Below are 18,752 nucleotides of genomic sequence, written 5' to 3'. Positions count from 1 at the left end.
TCTGAGGTAATTCCGCCTTGCATCATGGGATATAGGGTTGCCTCGAGCTGGTAAAAGGAGTTCTCAAGCTAAAGCAAGTGCCGAGTCGGAGCCGAGGATCGGCTCTGAACCCATCCAGCAAGAAAGAAGGCGAGAGAAGACAACTAACATGGAACGTTATGGTAGGTACATAACTTCTAATTTCTTGTGTAACAATAAACACTGTCTAAGACATTGTTGAAGAGCTAAGATTGTTGATTTATTACATGGAACAAAGGGGGAGAATTTGGATGACAGTAAATGGAGTAGGTAGAGAGAGAATGTAGGGTAGGGCTGGGAAGGAAATAAGTCAGATGGGTTAGATTATGTCAGGTAGAGAGAATAAAAATATACAGAGGAGGCAACAGAGGCAACATATAACAAAGGACAAGGAGGACACCCGAGCCTGGTTCCTCTGCTTACACAGAAATTATCAGAGAAGAACCCACACACTTTAATTTTCGCCTCTGATCCCTCATATAACCTCCTAATCAACCTTATCATTTTATCAGGGAATGCAAATGCTTCCATTGCCCTGCTCATAAACTTCCAGCTTACTCTGTCAAATGTCTTGTCTGCATGAAGACCCACCAACAACAGTGGTATTTTTTTACATTTGGCTTTCCTTTGCATTATCAATGTTCTGTTAATGTTGTCAGATGTTTGCCTCCCCTCCACAAAACCACATTGATCCACATCTTTCAATTTTGGCATCACCTTGACCATTCTTTTAGACATTGTATACATAAGCACTTTATAATTATGGCTTAGGATTGAAATGGGTGTGTATGAAGCTAGAGCTGATGGGTCTTTACCCTCTTAAGATATTACAGCTGCCACTGCTTTCTTCCAGGAAGTTCTCCTCCTCTTAAAATACTGTTAAACAAAACCTTCCAGATCTTTATCATTTTTTTCCCTCTTAGCTTCCAAACTTCCACAGGCATATACATACCATCTGTTCCTGGGGACTTTCCTGCTGATTGGTTATACATTACCATTTTTATCTCATTTCCTCCTATCCTATTAATAATTGAACCTCATCTACCTCTAACCTTGGCATATTTAATTCTTCCATAAACATTTCCATTTGTACCTTTTCTTGATCTCCATATTTCTCCGCTTTATACAGAATTTCATAAAATTTCCAAAATATTTTCAGCACCTCTACAAGATCTCTTATCTTTTTTGTTATAGGCTCCCTAAGCTGGGCAACAACCCTTTCTACTTTCTGTTGCCTGAATCGTTGCACTAAGTCTTTTTGTGTTCTGGGATTATTATCAAAAAAACAGTTGCTTAACAGCAATCTTTCTAAACTCATGCATATTGTCAAGGTGCTCCATTATTTTCTGCTTAGCATTCAGCATTTGCTTCTCTTCTTGCTGTGTGAGATTTCCCCCCTATTCTGCAGTACTTTAATGTATGTCAGTCCCTCTAAATAATTCCTGTTGTTTATTAGTCATATTTCTCTCTCTTTTATTTCCACCCTATTTTTAAACTCCACTTTAATTTTATCCTACTCCCTAGCTATATTTTCAGAAGAAATTTCTGTCTTCTCCAATAACACCCAAATAATTTCCCACTAGCCACTCCTTGAATTTCTCTCTTTTCAGCAGGTAGGTGAGAAAGCACCATTTATGTATTTATTTATTTTACATTTGTTTACCAGGAAAGTGCAACTGGGCATGGATCCCATTTTCAGCAGAGGCCCGGGGAGAAAAGCTCCACAAAGATTAGTATAGCAATATAGTAAATTCAATACACATGTTAATAAAATACAGTACAGAGCCAAAATGTTAAGGTACAGTTTCAAAGTCAAGAAAGGAGCAAAAAGTAAATATACTGTAAGGAGCACAGTGTGTTACAGGTGAAAGGATATTTTGTTCAGTAATTTGGTTACATTCATCAGGGGCTAGTACAGTAAACATACATTGATTAAGAGTATCAAAAGGAATTGTTGCAAGCTTTCATAAAAGGTGAAAGTATGATATGATAAGTGAAGCTACCCAGGGTCAGAACAATTACTTAACCAAGAACTATGTAAATGGGACCAGAGGAGTTTTTTGAAATTATTTTTTTGCAGTGGTCCTAATATCTACGGCGATGGTATTCCATGCTTTTGCTACAGAAATGGAAAACAAGGAGTCCCCAGAGCTATTGTTGCTTTTGCCCTTGTCAGACAGAGCTTTATTGGTGGATCTTAATAGGAGTCTGTTAGAACAGATATTAAGTAGACCTTGAAGAGCAGGAACTCTATCTGGATAATATAGAATTTTGGTGGGCTTTTGTAAGCTGGATATATGTGAGCAGACTGGGTAATTCTAGACAAGATAGTTGCTTGATTGCTATGCAGTGATGTGTCCTGAAGGGTGAGTCAGTAGCAAACATAGCTATTTGTTGTAGTAGGTGTTTAGTTTGTTAACGTCTGCTTTGTTTAGGTTGATGAGTATGGAGGAGCCATAGAGGAGTGTAGATAGTAAGTGGTTCTTGCAGTGGTGGCTCTACTGTCATTGGTTAGGTACTTTTTGCATCTATATAGGTTTCTGAGTTTTTTATGGACTTTGTCTGTGCAATGTGCATATTGAATTTCATGTTGTGATCTATGATAACCCCTAGAAGTTTGGTGTGTTGGACAGGTGTACTAGAGGTGTTATTAGCTGAGAGTATTGTGAATGGTGGTATGCGGGGGGGGGGGTCTAAGAATCTAGTGGGATAGAATATCATTAGCTGTGTTTTATTGGAGTTAAATATTAGTTGAGAGTTGGCTAACCAGGTTTCGGCAGTGGTAAAGGACTCTTGTGTCAGTTCCTGGAGTTGAGTTGGACTAGAGTGCCATGCCGCGTAGCTTTCTGGAGTTGGTTGGTGAATGTGTTGAAAAGAAAAGGTCCAAGAATTGATCCTTGGGGGACCCCTAGATTGACAGGTAGGAGGGGAAATAAGGAGTTTTGCATTTTACTGCTTGTTGGCAGTTGGTTAGATAGTCTTGAAACCATGTTAGTGTGTAGTGGCTGAGATTAAGATCAGAGAGAGCAGAAAGGAGTTTGGGATAGGAGACAGTGTTGAAGGCCTTGGAGAGATTTAGGAATACAGTGGATAATAAGTTACAGTTGTTTTGATGTTGGTTTACTGTGTTGGTAAAGCTAATAAGGGCTGTAGTAGTACTGTGAGTGGGGCAGAATCAATGCTAAGTGTTGGTTAGCAGTTTATTTGTGAGGATATATTGCATTATTTGGTAATATATACAGTGTCTCATTTTTAGTTCATTATCCTGCATTTTTATTTTAGTTATTATTGTCAGGGCTGGTAACTTGGCACGTAAAAATAAACTACCAATCATTAGCGGACCGGAGTTCCACTGTGGCGACCCCTAACCAGGAAAAGCCGAAAGACACAACAACAACATTGGCACTTGATCTGAAATAGCTACTGAATGCTTATCAAAACTTTCAATTAAATACACATGGTCCTGTGAAATGTAAGTTCTGTCTAGCCTAGCCCATTCTTGGGGAATAATATGTATATTCACTCTGATATCCTACTACTGACTTAACATCTTCCATGCCAAATATTTTCATAAATTTCTTCAAAAATCTTCCCTCCCTTGTTATATTTTCCCTTCTGAGCCCTCCAGACACATCTTCCCTGCTGCAAATCAAATTCCATTCCCCACCATAGGTAATATTCTCTACTGAAAACTGATTATTTCTCCCTGAATTTTCTTAAGCTCCCATTATAGCAGTTTTAGGTGGAATATAAATACATGCCAGTGTAATCCTTCTCCCTTGCCAGTAGCCCCTTAGTACTAGGTATCTGCCATTATTATCTTTTTATCCTCTTCTAGCACTATTAGAGCTCCTCTTGCAATTGATATAAGTACTTCTCCTTTCCTTTGTCTCAGGTATTTTGCTGAATAACCGTCCTGAAAACCTTTCTTTATCAAATTCACATGTTCAGTTCTTTCCAAAGTTGTCTTCTGTAGCATAGCTAATTGCACTGTACATTTTTAATATAGTTCACAACTCATTCTTTTTTGTATATATCTGTGAAACCATTAACATTTAAAGATAATATTAAAAGGCTGATTATGTTAAAAATTATTATTCCCACCTTTTATTTGTAACCATTTTTTTTGTTAAGTATCTAGTTCGAGCTTTTGTGTTACATGCACACACTGATGTTTGTCAGGTTGACCTTTTATACAGTTGTTTCTTGTCATATCCATTTCAGCCTATGTCACATCATACAAAACCTTTTGTTTTATTGAAAGCCCTTAAAAAAACAAACAAAAAATATATACCCACAATACATTCCAAAACGTAACTTAATATTAACACACAGAACTATGTACATCTTCAAATATTGAAGTTTTACCTTCCTAATTGGAGTAGTTGTCCCAAACTGATAGCTACACTCACAGGCTTGGGTTAACCTAAAAGGAAGGTTATCCATGGTAAGATGCATGCTATAGCCTGTGCTTTTGCTAAGTGATATCTGGTTTTGTCTTGTCTTTATTGCTCTCGGAATGAGAAAACACTTGAATGCTTTCAGAAAACATTATTTCCTAGCCATTGAAAGAAAGCCATTAAAACAAAGAAGTATTCTGTTTTTATTGCTCTTTATCAGATTGTCTCCTTGGATCCAGATAAAGGGTTGCTTCTACAACAATTAATTAATTAATTTACTTATTTGCTAGAGGAGACCTTTATTATATTCAATGTTGTTTTTTATTTATTTGCTTTCTGTTAAAATCTGTTACTAGCTAAAGCCAAGAGCCTCAATCCAATCATTCCCCATTCCAAAAATGAGAAAAAGCACCTATTTTTTTTCTTGTAACCTACTCTTTTGAACAGACTTTTCTTCTTTTTTTACATTGCTGTGCCTACATTTCTTAAAACTGAAAAAGGAGAAAGAGATGAAAAGGAAAAAAAAAACAGGGGCACTTGTTTATTTTAGTATCCATATTACATTGGAAAATAACTGAGAAAACTTTACTTTATAGCATTCAGCTATCATACACTATACAAATACTATTGATAAGAACACAAGTTTGTTTTTACTTACAGTTAACTCTTTCCTTCCTCTTCCCCTCCCTCTCCTAAGTTTCCTTTAAATATTAATGACAGGAATTAGGGCAGATGCTTTAGAGTCCCCTACAAGTTTAACAAAGTCAAAAAAGTCCAATATTTCCAGATTTTCTGTCATGTTTCACAAATATAATTGATGCTTTATAATCCCACATTTATTTATCAGTTTCTGAGTTGCTGGTTTTATTCCTGTTTATCCCCATTTTCCATATCCAGTCTCTGCTTCCTTTCTAACATACTCTCGGTTCTTCTAGTCAACTCTTGTGCTTTTTCTGCCAAATAAGCATTTCCTGTTAAAACACTGGAAAAGGTTTCACTGACACAATCTCTCTATGGTCTTTATTACCAGAAGAAAAAAAAGCAGAATCTCCTTCTGTTTCACAGCTCAGTTTTTGTTGAACAAACATTGGTATTCCATCCTTAGTATGTTCTGCATCAAAAAATGATTTTTGTCCATCCAGGAAACAATATTCTGAAGATAGCTGGATATAGCAGTTTGAATCTCATGCCTGCTCCTCAACATTCCCTGATTAGTGGTATAAATTTACTCCTCTTCTGCCTAGTATACAGTGAGTAATCATTTTCCACAAATGCGCTACTGTATCCTACTTTTATTTTTTTGTCCTTCTACCACAGTTTTGTCAGAATCAAATCCTTATGCTGGTAGGATTGCATCTTTACTGTTAAAGGTCTAGGTTGCTTTCTTATGGCTAGGTTTGGAGCATACACATGATGTGCTCTTTCAGATAGTCACTCCTACTGTGGAATACAAGTCCAGTTGCCTATTTGGGCTTTCATAAAATTAATATAGTCTGCTCCTTCCAGCTTCTCTGGTACAGCAGAAAATATCAGGTTTTCCTGTTATTTTTTTGAAACATTTCTTCTTGAGCAGTCTCATATTCAGCCAGCCTTTTCTTCATTTTGACCTCCAGTGTTTGTAGTTATATCACCTCATCTGCATATCTATTTAAAGCTTTTTCTATTTTATCCTGCCTTTTGTTATTTGAGTTGATATACTCCATCACTGTGTTTTGTTTATTTTAATCAACTCTGAGTACATTTGACTTATTTTTCCTGTACGTTACTGGAAGTCATATTTTGCTCCAAAGCTGAAGCTTCGCACTGCTTTTTGCTGAAGAGCTGCAGAATTCTTCCCAGTCAGGGTTTTTTTTCCTCACCTTTTGTGGTTGATTTTCTTTCAGGTTCTCTGAATATTTTTGCTGGCATCTAGGAAGTGCAGTTACTAGCAAAGTTAATGAAATTTACCACAAAAATGAGTTCACTGTCTTTCTGTTCTGAGTTTCTGTTTTCACACTAGGAGAGCTGGAATTAAGTTGTTAGTATGCAGCCATCTTGGAAGTCCCCTGGTTCCCATTTCTTTGGTCTCTTCTTCTATATCCACCATGGATACTGGACGCCAGTCCAAACTTTCTCTGTCATCAAACAGGGATGGATTATCTGAACATTCCAGGTCTCAGGTTGACGTCATGGTTTCTCCCATTCCTCTGATAGTCAGACAGTAGGCTTTCCTCCCCAGTCGTACAGATACTACTATCTTCACACAAGGCCTGTATGAGGAAGATCTACAAAACTAAATGGAAAACATTTTCTATTTGGGTTCTACAGAGATAATTTGACCCCTTCACTGCTCCTACTTATGTTGTCCTAGAGTTTTTAGCATCTGTTTTTCAAGAAGGAGCTAGTTTCTGTACTATCAAAATGCATTTGGCAACTATATCTAATTTCCATTCAGGCGAAAATGCTTTCTTCAAAATTGTGCAAGGCTTTTCTGAAAGGTACTTTTTTTGCTTAGGCCCCCAGTGAAAGACCCCCAAACCTTCCTGGGTTTCATAGTCATGCTTCAAGGGTTAATGCAGAAATCATTTGCACCATCAGCTAAATTTGATTTAAAATTTGTATCCTGGAAAACTGCCTTAGTAGTGGCCATTACATTTGTGAGACGTGTTGCCGAACTCCAGGTACTGTCTTTCAAGTCTCTTTATCTCATCCTCTACAAAGAAAGGGTTACCTTACAGACCAGTCTATCCTTTTTGCCTAAAGTACCCTTAGAAACAAATATTAATCAAGCCATTAATTTGCCTGTTTTCTTTCCCAACTTTGCTAACAAAGGAGAATATACATTCCATCTTTTGGATGTACATAGACAACTCTGTTTTTATCACCATAGAATGAAATATTTCAGAAAGTCATAGAAATTATTTGTCTCTCTCTCCTAAAAATAGTGACTCACCAGTTTCTAAAATTACTCTAGCCAAATGGCTTATTAATTGCCTTTCCTTTGTTTACAGTCAGTGAGGTGTGTCGCTACCCAGGCCTCCTAAAGCCTACTCCACCAGGTCCATGGCTACACCATCCACATTTTGGTCTAGAACTTCTATTGATGACATTTATGCAGCAGCTACCTGGTCTAATGCTCTTACATTTATTGCTGATAGAAAATTGGATTTTACTTCCAGGACCAGGGCTGATTTTGATTCTGCAGTAATCTGGAATATCCTTCCATGAAGGCCATCCAAAGTTCACATAGCTGGGGACACAATCCCAATAGTTGAGGAACGAATAAAAAGGACAACATCAGATATTAAAGTTATGTACTCACCATAACTATGTATCTGTATTGTCCATTTTCATTCTTCCTCATCTCCCCCCCTCCATCCCCATTCCTATTAGCTTCAGAACTGACTTTATGGTTATTGTGGAACCTGCTTTACTGGTTTGAGCCCCAGTCTGCTACTACTAGCGTTACTTTTGTCTTAACATAGGGTTAGTGCTTCCTATGGCTTATAAGCCAACAAACTCAATCTGAGGTATTGCAGGTTGACTGGGGCATTGTGGGTAGAGGGAGGAACTCAAAAGTTGGATCCAGGAGTCTAGTAAATGCGGCCAAGTCAGATCTGTGGTCAGATCTGATACCCAATAGTTGAGGAAGAATGAAAATTGACAACACAGGTGCATAGTTATGGTGAGTTCATAACTTTAATTTTTCTGCCTAAGGTAGCTTCTGAGAATACCCTTAACAGTTCTATTCATCTATGTGTGCCTTTTCTCAATTTGTCCAACAAAGGCATATACCTTCTGCATTATTTAGATGTGCATGGGCAATTGAGATTTTATTCAGACCATACAAAAGCCCTTAGAAAATCCAGTCAGTTATTTGTCTCCTTTTCTAATTCAGGCTGGCCTCATCTGTGTCTAAAGTGACTTTATCCAAGTACCTATCAGATTGTATATTGTTTACATATTCTTGGAAAGGTAAGACCCTTCCACACAAACCTAAGGGTTTTTCTACAAAGACTATGACTAGGTCTACAGCTTTCTTTTCTAGAGTATCAATGGATGAAGTTTGTACAGATGTTACTTGGATGGGTCATCACACTTTTATGTCACATTATAAGCTGGATATTCAGTCTAGATCCAGGGCTTCATGTTGCTCCACTGTGTTGCGGAATATCCTTCCTTAGTTCCTCCTGAGGAGTTTTCATGGTTGGGGATTCTGTCCCACAGGTTGAAGCCAGATGGAGCAGACATCAGATACAAAACTTATGTACTTACCATAATGATAGGTTTATAGGTTCATAGGTAGGTACTAAGCAATCTGCCTGAGGGCATTTATAAGTCTAGCCAGAGTGTGTCGGCTTTCACCGCCCCATTGATTAATTAACTGATCCTGTGTCAAGCAGAGCTAATGAAGTGACCCCAGGGGTGACTTTTCTGTTACCCATCCACTCGTCCAGGTTTCTCTTGAAGAGTGTTAGTAAGGGGCTCTGCCTGATGTAATTTGGAATTTTGTTCCAAAGCATGGTGAGTCTCTGTGACAAGAATCTATCCCTCCAGCATGTTCTATTTATTATTGTGGCAAGGTTTAGCTCACTAGAGAGCGTGGCTCACAGTGACTTGGATTTCTTTAGGTGGAGCATGTCCATCATTTCTGAGTTGGACATGGCTTTGTAAGTCAGGCAGAGATCACCTCTAAGTAAGCGATATGCCACTGAGTACAGCCAGAGTTTTTTCAGTCGGGTTGCATAGGACATATGTTTGAGGCCAGTAATCCTCTTGGTGAGGTACTTTTGTGGTCTTTCCAGCTGATGGAAGTGTCTTGTGAGGTACATCCCAAATGGGGCATTGTACTCTATGATGGATCTAATGAGTGACGAGTAGAGGGGCACTATAACCTCTTTATTTCTAGATGCGAACCCTTTAGTAATTAAATGGGCCACATAGAAGGATTTCCTAACTACTTTGGCAATATGATTGTCAAAGGAGAGATTACTATCTACCTGGGTCCCCAGATCTCTTATTACTTCTTCTGTATTAAGGGGGCTGCCACCTATGTGGTAATTCGTGGGTTTTGTTTTTCCCAAACGGGATGACAATGCATTTTTTGGCATTTAGCTTGAGGCCATGACTTTGACACCAGATGTCCATCTCAGTAAGGCCCTTTTGGAGGATGTCCGTGTCAGCCGGAGAGTCAATTATAGCTCCCAGTTTGCAGTCATCGGCGAACTTGGTTAGCCATAGTCCTCCTGTGTTTGCCTGTACTTCTGAGAAGTATATGCCGAACAGTAGGGGTCCCAGGACCGAGCCTTGCGGGACACCACTTGTGACTGGTTTAGAGTCAGACCTGGAGCCCACTATTCTTACCGTGTGAGTTCTGTCTGTAAGCCAGTTGGCAACCCATCTCGTGACGTAGGGGTTTATGTTCAGGCTGGTGAGTTTTTCTGTAATACCTGAGTGGGGAATGGTGTCGAAAGCCTTGGCGAGGTCAAGGTAGGCTGCGTGAACCACCTTTCCCTCGTCTATGGCCTTGGTGACTGTCTCGAAGAAGTCAACCAGGTTTAGTAAGCATGATCTGCCCTTAACAAAGCCGAACTGGGTCAGATCAAGTGTTTGGAGGTTCCCAATGTCTTTGTTAATGAGTTCCATGATGATGCGCTCCATAGCCTTGCAGACCAGGCTAGTCAGGCTTATGGGGTGTTAGTTACCATGGTAAGTTGTGGCCCCTCCTTTGTGGAGAAGAATAACCGTTGCTGTGCACCATTCTATGGGCATGTAGCCTGTGGAGAGGCTGAGGTTGAACAGCATGTATAGGTGGGGGGTTAGTTCGTTCTGTAGTTTGTGCAAGATGCAGCCTGGGACACCACACCATCTGGTCCCATTGACGCTGTGTTTTTGGCTTTTGAAAGGGCTGTTTTCACCTGTGTCTCTGTGATTTTTGGGACACTACACTTTTCCAGTATTGTTGTGGGCCCTTTTGGAGCTGAGAGGGGGGTGAAGTTTGCACTGAATCTATCTGCCAGGATGTTGGCAATATCAGTAGGTTCAGTATATTTTGTGCTATTTTGCACTAGTTCAGTGCATATCTGCGAGTTGCCACTTAGATTCTTAACATAGCTAAAGAAGGCTTTGTGGTTATCTTTTGAATCCTTGACTATTTTTCTTTCGAAGTTAGCCTTGGATGATTTCATGAGGGAACTTAGTTTCTTACTGATACTAATCAGGGATGTCTTTCCTTCTTGGGATTTGCTTTTTTTTTCTGCACTAGTTTCCTCCTTCTATTGTATAGCCTGTTTATTGCAGGGATCCACCAAACTGGTTTCCTCCTCTTAGAGGAGTGAGTCTTGGTTTTGCTAGGGATGGCACGATCCATGCATCCTTGTAGGTGCTCATAGAGTGCATTTGTAAAGGTTTCTGCATCTTGGGCAGTGTTATCCTTTAGCATGGGGGCTGTGAAACTTACCACCTATGTCTTAAGTAAGGTAAAGTTTGCTTTAGAAAGTTTTGTACTGTGGTTTCCTTAGTTGGGGGTGGTGGTGGGGTGTGGACATCCAGAGTGATTAGTTTATGGTCTGATCTAACCAGTGACGGGTTGACCTCCAGTGTGGAACACCTGTCGCCCATGTTGGTGATGACCATGTCCAATATGTTTTCACCTCTGGTAGGGGAGTTTACCAGCTGATCCAGGGTGTTTGAGTTGATGAATTCCAGGAAGTGCTGGGCCTGGGAATTTGTACTCGAGTAGTTTTCCCAGTGAATGGTAGGGTAATTGAAATTGCCCAATATCAGGGTGATCGGTAGGACCTTCATGTTTTCCAGTGTCTCCAGAAAGGTGGAGTGGTGGTTCTGGGTCATGGAGGGTGATCTGTAGCAGGCCACAATTTGCATTGCAGATTTGCCCGATGTTAGTTGCACATGGATGATCTCAGAGGTATCATGCTGCCCCACTAACCTGGAGGTGTAGGTATCCTTGATGAATATGGATACACCCCCTCCTTTTGTGTTTCGGTCCATGTTCTGTGGCCGAAATGTGTGGTATGAGTTGTAGCCTGGTAGTGCTGGGGTGCTCTCTGGAGCCTTGAACAAGGTTTCAGTTACTGCACAGATGTCTATGTTCTCCATACTGAGGAGTGCTTCGAGTGCATACATTTTGAGATTTAAACTCCTGGCACTGAGTAGCATAACCCTCAGTTTTTTGGTAATTGTGCTGTTTACGGAGGTACTATGGGGGCAGCAAGAGCCTTGGGCAGTATTAGAAAGCCTAGGGGGTGACAGGTGCAATCCGTCTCTTGCGAAGCAACGTGGCTTGTCTAGCATGTTGTCCCAGGCTGACAGATACTGGATCCCCTTTGAATGACACCAGAAGCTTAGCCAGTTGTTGAAATTGATCATTTTTTTCTTTATACTGAGGTATCATTCTTGGTGAGGGCAGGATGCTACTCAGGGTCAGGGTCATACCAGCCTGGGCTACATGATCAGAGAGCTCTTCCATGTCTCTTTTCATGTAGTCCAGGGAGGTAAGTCTCAGGTCATTCACAAGAACATGAACAATGACAGAGTCATATTTGTACTTGTTCTGGACTGACCCGAGTGCTTGTGTTATGTGGCAGATTCTGGCTCCCAACAGGCAGCTAACAGTAACCTTCTGCTTGTCCAGCCTAGTGAGTGGGACGTCAGTGTGCCTGACTATAGAGTCAGCTATTACTAGTGTGTTAGGTATGTCATTTCACCTTAAGGGCTGTGATTGTGCGGCACACTGATTTTGTGTTATATGTGTTGTCTCGTTTGTGACGGGAAGTGCAGGTTGTTTGGGTGTCTGCTTTGGAGGTCTCTGATGCTTTTGCAGGTTTTTATTTAGAGCCTCCGAGTTTGATTTTGTGTATTTATGTGTATTTTTTGCCAGTGCTGTTTTTGTAGGTCTGTGTGCGACTGGAGTTGTGGTGCAAGTGTTAACCTTCTCCTCTTGACTGTCTGTTCCAGTCTTGGGTGGAGACAGATTAGCTTCCACTTTGGCTGTATAATTGCATCTCTCGCATATGTTAGTGTTTTGTGGTAGGAGGAGAGGGTTGTCTGTGTACATGAGGCAGTTGTAACATTGCCTCAGGATACCCAGATTCACCAGCTGGACTGGAGAGTGCACCTGAAGTTGCTGTTTGGTCATGCCTGAGTATAGGGTGAGCTGCTTAGTCACTTGGTTGGTGAGGGATGAATAAAGAGCCTTGCCCTGCTGGGCAATCAGTGTCAGGGTGTATTAGTGCTTGCTATTAGGTCTGAGCAAGTGCTGGGCTATAAGATGCTTTTTGAGTGCTTGGATAGATCCATGTTGTCTGTCTCCATCTGGTTCACCTCCCCCTCTCCTGCCCCAGCCTTTGTTGGTATGGCGGTCCTCCCTTTCTGTGATGACCAGTCAGTGGAGGTCCTGTGTCCTCCTTGGTTAGGGAAGTTTTTAGTCTATGTTGGAAGTGGTTGTCATGGGCCAAACTTGATCTGAGAATTATGATGATGTGTGGGAAGGTGTGGGTAAGGTTGGCAGAGTCTGGTGAGTTCAAATTTTAAAGGAATTGGCCAATGTTGGATCTAGTACTCATAGTTTGAACCAGACAGATGACACGGATTATTATGTTAAGTACACAACTTTCCTTTTTAGCAGTTAATCCATGTGTCTTAATGAAGCAATGCCTACTATTTCTTAATAAGAATGATTATGCTGTTATTCTTTCTTTTACAATCTTAAATAATTCCATTTATTTTCTCTCCACACAGATGTTCCACACTGAAGACTATGAATTGCTTGTACTCCAGCATAATTGTTGCCCATACTGTCGCAGACCTGTAGATGATGGTAACCAATGAAGCTTTTGGTCATGATTACATCAGTGATCAATTGCTTGGTTTGGAGAAATACCTCTTTTTTAACAGCCATTTTCTAGTTCCCGTCAGCTTTTTCATCCATATGGTTAAAATGTACATGATATGCACCACACATAACCACATTTTTTTTCTTAGTATACATGATATATTTTTTTCCCCAAAGGGTGACATGATTTTGTCAAAGAAATAAGGATTCCATATGATCAATAGGCCTTCAATACATTGTAGTGGAAACTGCGCTCATTATAAGAAAGCACTATAAAACACTTAATTGTACAGATGTATTTGCTACATCAGAACAATATATTTTTATAAACCATTTATATACAGACTTGTTTGCAAAAGTTTTTTTGTTATCCATTTATTTTTACATTCTGGCCATATTCTGTTTTTATATAAGAACCTTACTTAATAAATTCAGATGTGTTGACACAAACTTTAGCATGTTTTTAATATTACCTTTTGTGTTATTTATTTGTAATGTGAACTTTTTAGCAGATTATTTTTCTAGCTATGGGGTGGGTGTAAAGTTTTGATACAAACAGCTGAATTTTTATAGAAGGATTTGTGCTTTATAAACATGGGCATATTTAAGTTGTGCACTCCTTCTGGCAGTAATATATTGCAGGATGCTGCTTGTAAAATGTATAGTGTAAAGGCAGTTTCTTTTTGACATCTCAAGAGAATTTGTTCTGGGTTATCAAATCTATATGTGCAAACACATTTTATTTTTAACAAAAATATAGAGGTGATCTGAAATTAAATATAATAGACACATTCTCAGGATTTAGGGTGACACTGTGTAACCGGACGATGTTTTCTAAGCTAAAATATAATGAAAGAGAATTTGATTTTATATTCTGTGTATTTTCCCCATATTAGGAAGTGAAATAATTCAATGTGCTTTACATATCCAGGTTATTAGAAATGGTATACAAGTAATGTGTAAATATACTCAGGATCAGCCATATTCATCTTCTAAAATATAGTTTTATGAGCTTGTTAAACAAAGTTCAAGATTCTTATAAAGTGAATTAATGGTAAATAGCTTTGCCTTCTGTCATATTTTTCCAAGCATTTACTTATTTTTTTCTACTGTAATATATGAGTGTTCACTACTGCATATGTAAGCTAAGACACATTTCAATAAAACTTTTTGGACTTTGTCTCATGTTATGCACTTGTCTGAATATTCAAGTTACTTTGCTAGTAAAATAATTTATTGAGCTCAGACTGAAGGTACTGAAGAGGGAATCTTGTTTAACCTAAACATTAGAAATAATATCAGTCTTCTAATTTTTGCATGTACCGTACAAGTAACCATTCAGATGTATGTCATAACATACGAAAGGGTTTGTGTTGCATTGCCGTAATTACACAACAGTGGGTGTTAATTAAGCATGACCCTGCAGGCATAAAGCCATACTTTAAATCCATTTAGACTGGTTATGAAATGCAGAAGCTAATAAAAAATATATGTTTTGTTAAAGAAGAAAAAAAAGTAACCATTTACTACATCCCCTATCTGCTTAAGCTTCTGTTTACGTGGAAATGTGATAGAGAGAAGCTGACAGTCTTTAAGGACAAAGACAGACACGGAGTTGTGCACTGTTACACAAAGCCAGTGATACAGAATTTTTCTTGAGTAATATAATTTAAAAATGGAATTAACTTGCTTATCAACATTAGATTAGAAGACCAGTGTGCATACTTAGTATCTACAGTAAAAGTTATTAAGACCACTACATGGAAGTAGATATAAGAACCCCAGAAGGGACTGTGGAAAATTAACATATGCCATGCAAGGTGGATCGTTCAAAATAAACAAGTACCAAAGTAACATGACTTAGCTATAAGTTGTCAAAAACATTTGGACAAGAGACAGCTGAACCTCTGGCTGTGCTTTTCAGATATTTGCTGGGTACTTACTGCTTGAAGTATACTACTATGATTTTGTTTCGGGAGGGGGGGGTGGAGGCTACAGTTGCAAGTAAGACAATAGGAGGTATAGTCCAATTAGTCTTAACTTTATTCATACAGGTTAATCATATATTAAGAATAATGTCACCCATACCTTTGCAGCATTGTTATTGAGATGGCTTTCGAAAACATCATGTGGGACATGAAAACAAGTCTGAGATTACCTCCTTGCTTAGTTTAGCAGAAGCATATCAGTGTCAAACAGGAATGGAAACCAAATCAGAAGTCGACAGAAATCAGGCAATAACTGAATGTATCAAAAAAACAAAAGAAAGTATATAAGGAGAAGAATCAGATGAGAAGGCAAGAAATGTGCAAAAGCCATAATATAGTTGCAAATACAGAAAACTCCTGGAACATCCTCTTGTTGATCAGGATCTGACACAGGAATGGTTAAAGAGAGGTAAATTTTAAACCAAAAGATGAAAGGTTAATATTGGTGGCCCAGGATAGTGGACTACATACACATTGGTTTAGAAAGTGCATTGAGCATGTGGGAGAAACAGACAAATGCAGGTTTTGTACAACAGAACTGGAAAGAGTCGTACATCTTGTTGCTGGGTATGATACACTAATGGCAGAAGGTCTGTATATTAAAAGGCATAATAATGTAAAAAGACTGTTGCATTGGGGATATTGCACACGTTACAATATTGAAATAGCTTTGAAGCATTGGAAACATGAGCCACAACGCATAATAGAGAATGATGAAGTTGCTATTGCATGGGATCAACTATTACCAACAGTTCAAAAAAAATAGATGTGAGAAAAACAGATATAGTAGTCCATGAAAAGAAGAAAAAGTAGCATTGAGCATTGAAATTGCTACACCCAGTGATTATCTTACATACAGAGAGATACAAAATCATCAAATACCAAGATCTGCAGGCAGAAATGAGGGCAGTGTGGAAGAGGGGTACCCAGACACCTCCAGTAGTAGGAGGAGCAATGGGTTTCATAAAAGAGAATTTACAGTCTTATTTATATATGCTACCAATACATGTAACTCCATACGAATTGCAGGAGTCAATTCTGAGCATGCTGTGGGTGCTGCAAAGAGCACATTTGGCTAACATGAAAGACTGAAACAATGCTAAATTCATGAACTTTTAACCATACTTTGACTTAGGAATGGGGTTTATTCCTGTCGTGGTATTAGAAACCCAAAAGACTTGGAGAAATTAAGCCAAGAGTTTTTAAGTCCTGCAGAATGTTATTGTAAATCAGGCACTTTTAAATGTGGTGCCTGTAGGCAATGTAATGCCATTTTTAACGACTCGACATTATATATTCCATCAAGAAAATTTCTTTTCAAATCTGTTTGCCATTCCAACTGTGCAACTAAGGGGTAGTTTATGTAGCGGTATGCTTAGTTTGTTCCAGTTTTTATGTAGGAAAAACTGAGAGACCCCTTAGAAAAAGAATATATGAACACTTCTACGATATATCTAAAGAAAAGGAAACTAATGCCTTTTTTAAACATTCTACATCCTGCCTTAACATGGAACTGAAGTTTATGGTTTTAGAGCAAGTAATACCAGATGCTAGAGGTGGTGATTGGGAGACCACACTAGAATATCAAGAACTTTTATGGCAGTTAAGACTGGATGCTGGTAAACCACCGGGGCTTAATGACTATATCAATATTAGCAGCGTCCTTAAATTGAGGATGGCTCGCCTATAGTTCCAATTTTGGTCCGACTTAGTTCAGACTAGGAAATAGCAATATTAATTTAAATGTACTAGCACCTTTTAGTGTATGCATATGTATGCACATATTTATTTATTTATTATCTTTACCTGGGTTGTTTGGCTTTGTGATGATTTTTTTGTTACTCATACTCACATTTGGTGACTACATGATTTTACAAAGACTCCATACACATTTTTTACCACTTTATTGGACAAACACAAGCATTAAATAATTTTAACCATTATATTCAATTTCTTTAATTGAATATTTCCAATATTCTTATATTTTCATGAACATTTAATGTGTCTTCTGTTACAATTTGTCAGAACGTAAATATTTTTAAATATTTTTAATTTTGGCTAGACAATTTGTAACTATTTGTATGCATTTGTCAATATTTTAATAATAATTTTTTACCACATTTTTATTATTATTCATCGTATACACTTTCTAATGCTGGTTTGGTCAGGTTCATTATTTTTAACAGGAAGTGGTATCCATTTTAATTGAACTAATTAAGTTAATCAGATAAACCACATGGTTTTATACTTCCTTATATATACAGATCAATTGTACTGCAAGATTAACTTGAAAAAGCTTGGTATTTTACCGAGCGAAAGCGCTTGTTTTTACGTGTATTGCCATTTTCTAATAAAGGATTCATCTACTTGTTCTTGTCGGTGACGTTTCCTGGCTGTGCTTTCTGAGGTTCTTGGTTTTGTTGCACCTTTTGGGTTCCTATTGTAGGAGTTAAACCATAAAAATATTACATTTTCTGCATTGAATCATTATCACTAATTCCTTATTATGCTGTAGCTGGTTCATACCTGCTGTCTTCCAGTTGGAAAATGTTAACTGTGCTATTCTGAGATACAGTATGTGCATGCTTGGTACTATGGCACAAAGTCACATACAGTTTTGCTCATCTTCTTCTTGCCTTCCACTTGCCTTGGTTGATTTTTTTACTGCAAAATGTGAGTCAGTGATGGTGCTCACCAACCAGGAATGTAACTATCTTTGACAGCTCAGACTTTCTCCTGTTTTTAAATTGTGCATTATATCTTTATTTGTAATTCTTTTCTGGAATATTTTTGTCAAAGCACCTGTTATTAGCCATCAAAATTAGGTGGACCCTGTCTGCAAAGGTAGGAGTGGGAAGTCCTTGCTTGACTTTTGCTCCAACCACATTTTATCTGAACGATCCTCCTTTAAATGAAGTCTCAACGCAATTACAACTTTTTGCCTGAAATTTAAGAGGATCCTTCACTGGTTGTGAAACATAACAGGCCTCATACACAATCTCTGCGGGATAAGTATCAATAAATCTCAGTAGTCCTCCACAAGGGCAAAGGGGGCTGTCCAAGGTCTCACATTGATTTAATTACCTCTCATGTTTATTTCTCAGTGTTTTTGTAACAAGGTTCTCACTCCCACAGTTGCACAAAGACATTTAGTAGCCATTCTGATATTTGTTGCAATCTTTTGATATTTTTGGCAGATGAGTAAGGCAGTAGAAATCCATTAGGGAAAAGTTTGTCCATTATCTTTTTAAAATAATGCTTATTTTAACAAAAGGCAAATTATATGACTCTTTGCTCTTCTATGTAGAGACAGAGTATTTAACAACAACAGGCCTGCCCCCTTGTGCTCTACAGTTGTAACTCAAGGGTCTCTTTCCTCTCTGTTTAGACAGCCTCATGTTTGCCAAGTAGACTAATGTCTTGTGAACAGTCTGACAATTTCACTATATTTAATTTGGTGGTAGTATATGTATCTTCTTGTGGAAAGCATTAGTCTGGTTAAATAGTTTATCC

At 38.5% G+C, this 18,752-nt stretch overlaps 1 protein-coding gene across 1 annotated transcript in view; it reads left to right on the top strand.

The window, feature by feature from the left end:
* Positions 1–14,431, top strand: part of IFT122 (intraflagellar transport 122) — a 2,412,356-nt gene extending 2,397,925 nt beyond the window's left edge. Inside the window, exon 29 of the mRNA XM_044078630.1 lies at positions 13,158–14,431. Coding sequence (XP_043934565.1) covers positions 13,158–13,247 — 90 coding nt within the window. The 3' untranslated portion in view covers positions 13,248–14,431. The remainder of the gene's footprint in view (positions 1–13,157) is intronic.
* The last annotated feature ends 4,321 nt before the right edge of the window (positions 14,432–18,752 follow it).

Source organism: Protopterus annectens, chromosome 7.part1, assembly GCF_019279795.1.
Source record: "Protopterus annectens isolate FY-2018-M chromosome 7.part1, PAN1.0, whole genome shotgun sequence".
Taxonomy (NCBI): Eukaryota; Metazoa; Chordata; order Ceratodontiformes; family Protopteridae; genus Protopterus; species Protopterus annectens.
The sequence above is the reverse complement of the archived record's forward strand: the minus strand, read 5'-3'. Positions and strand labels throughout refer to the sequence as shown.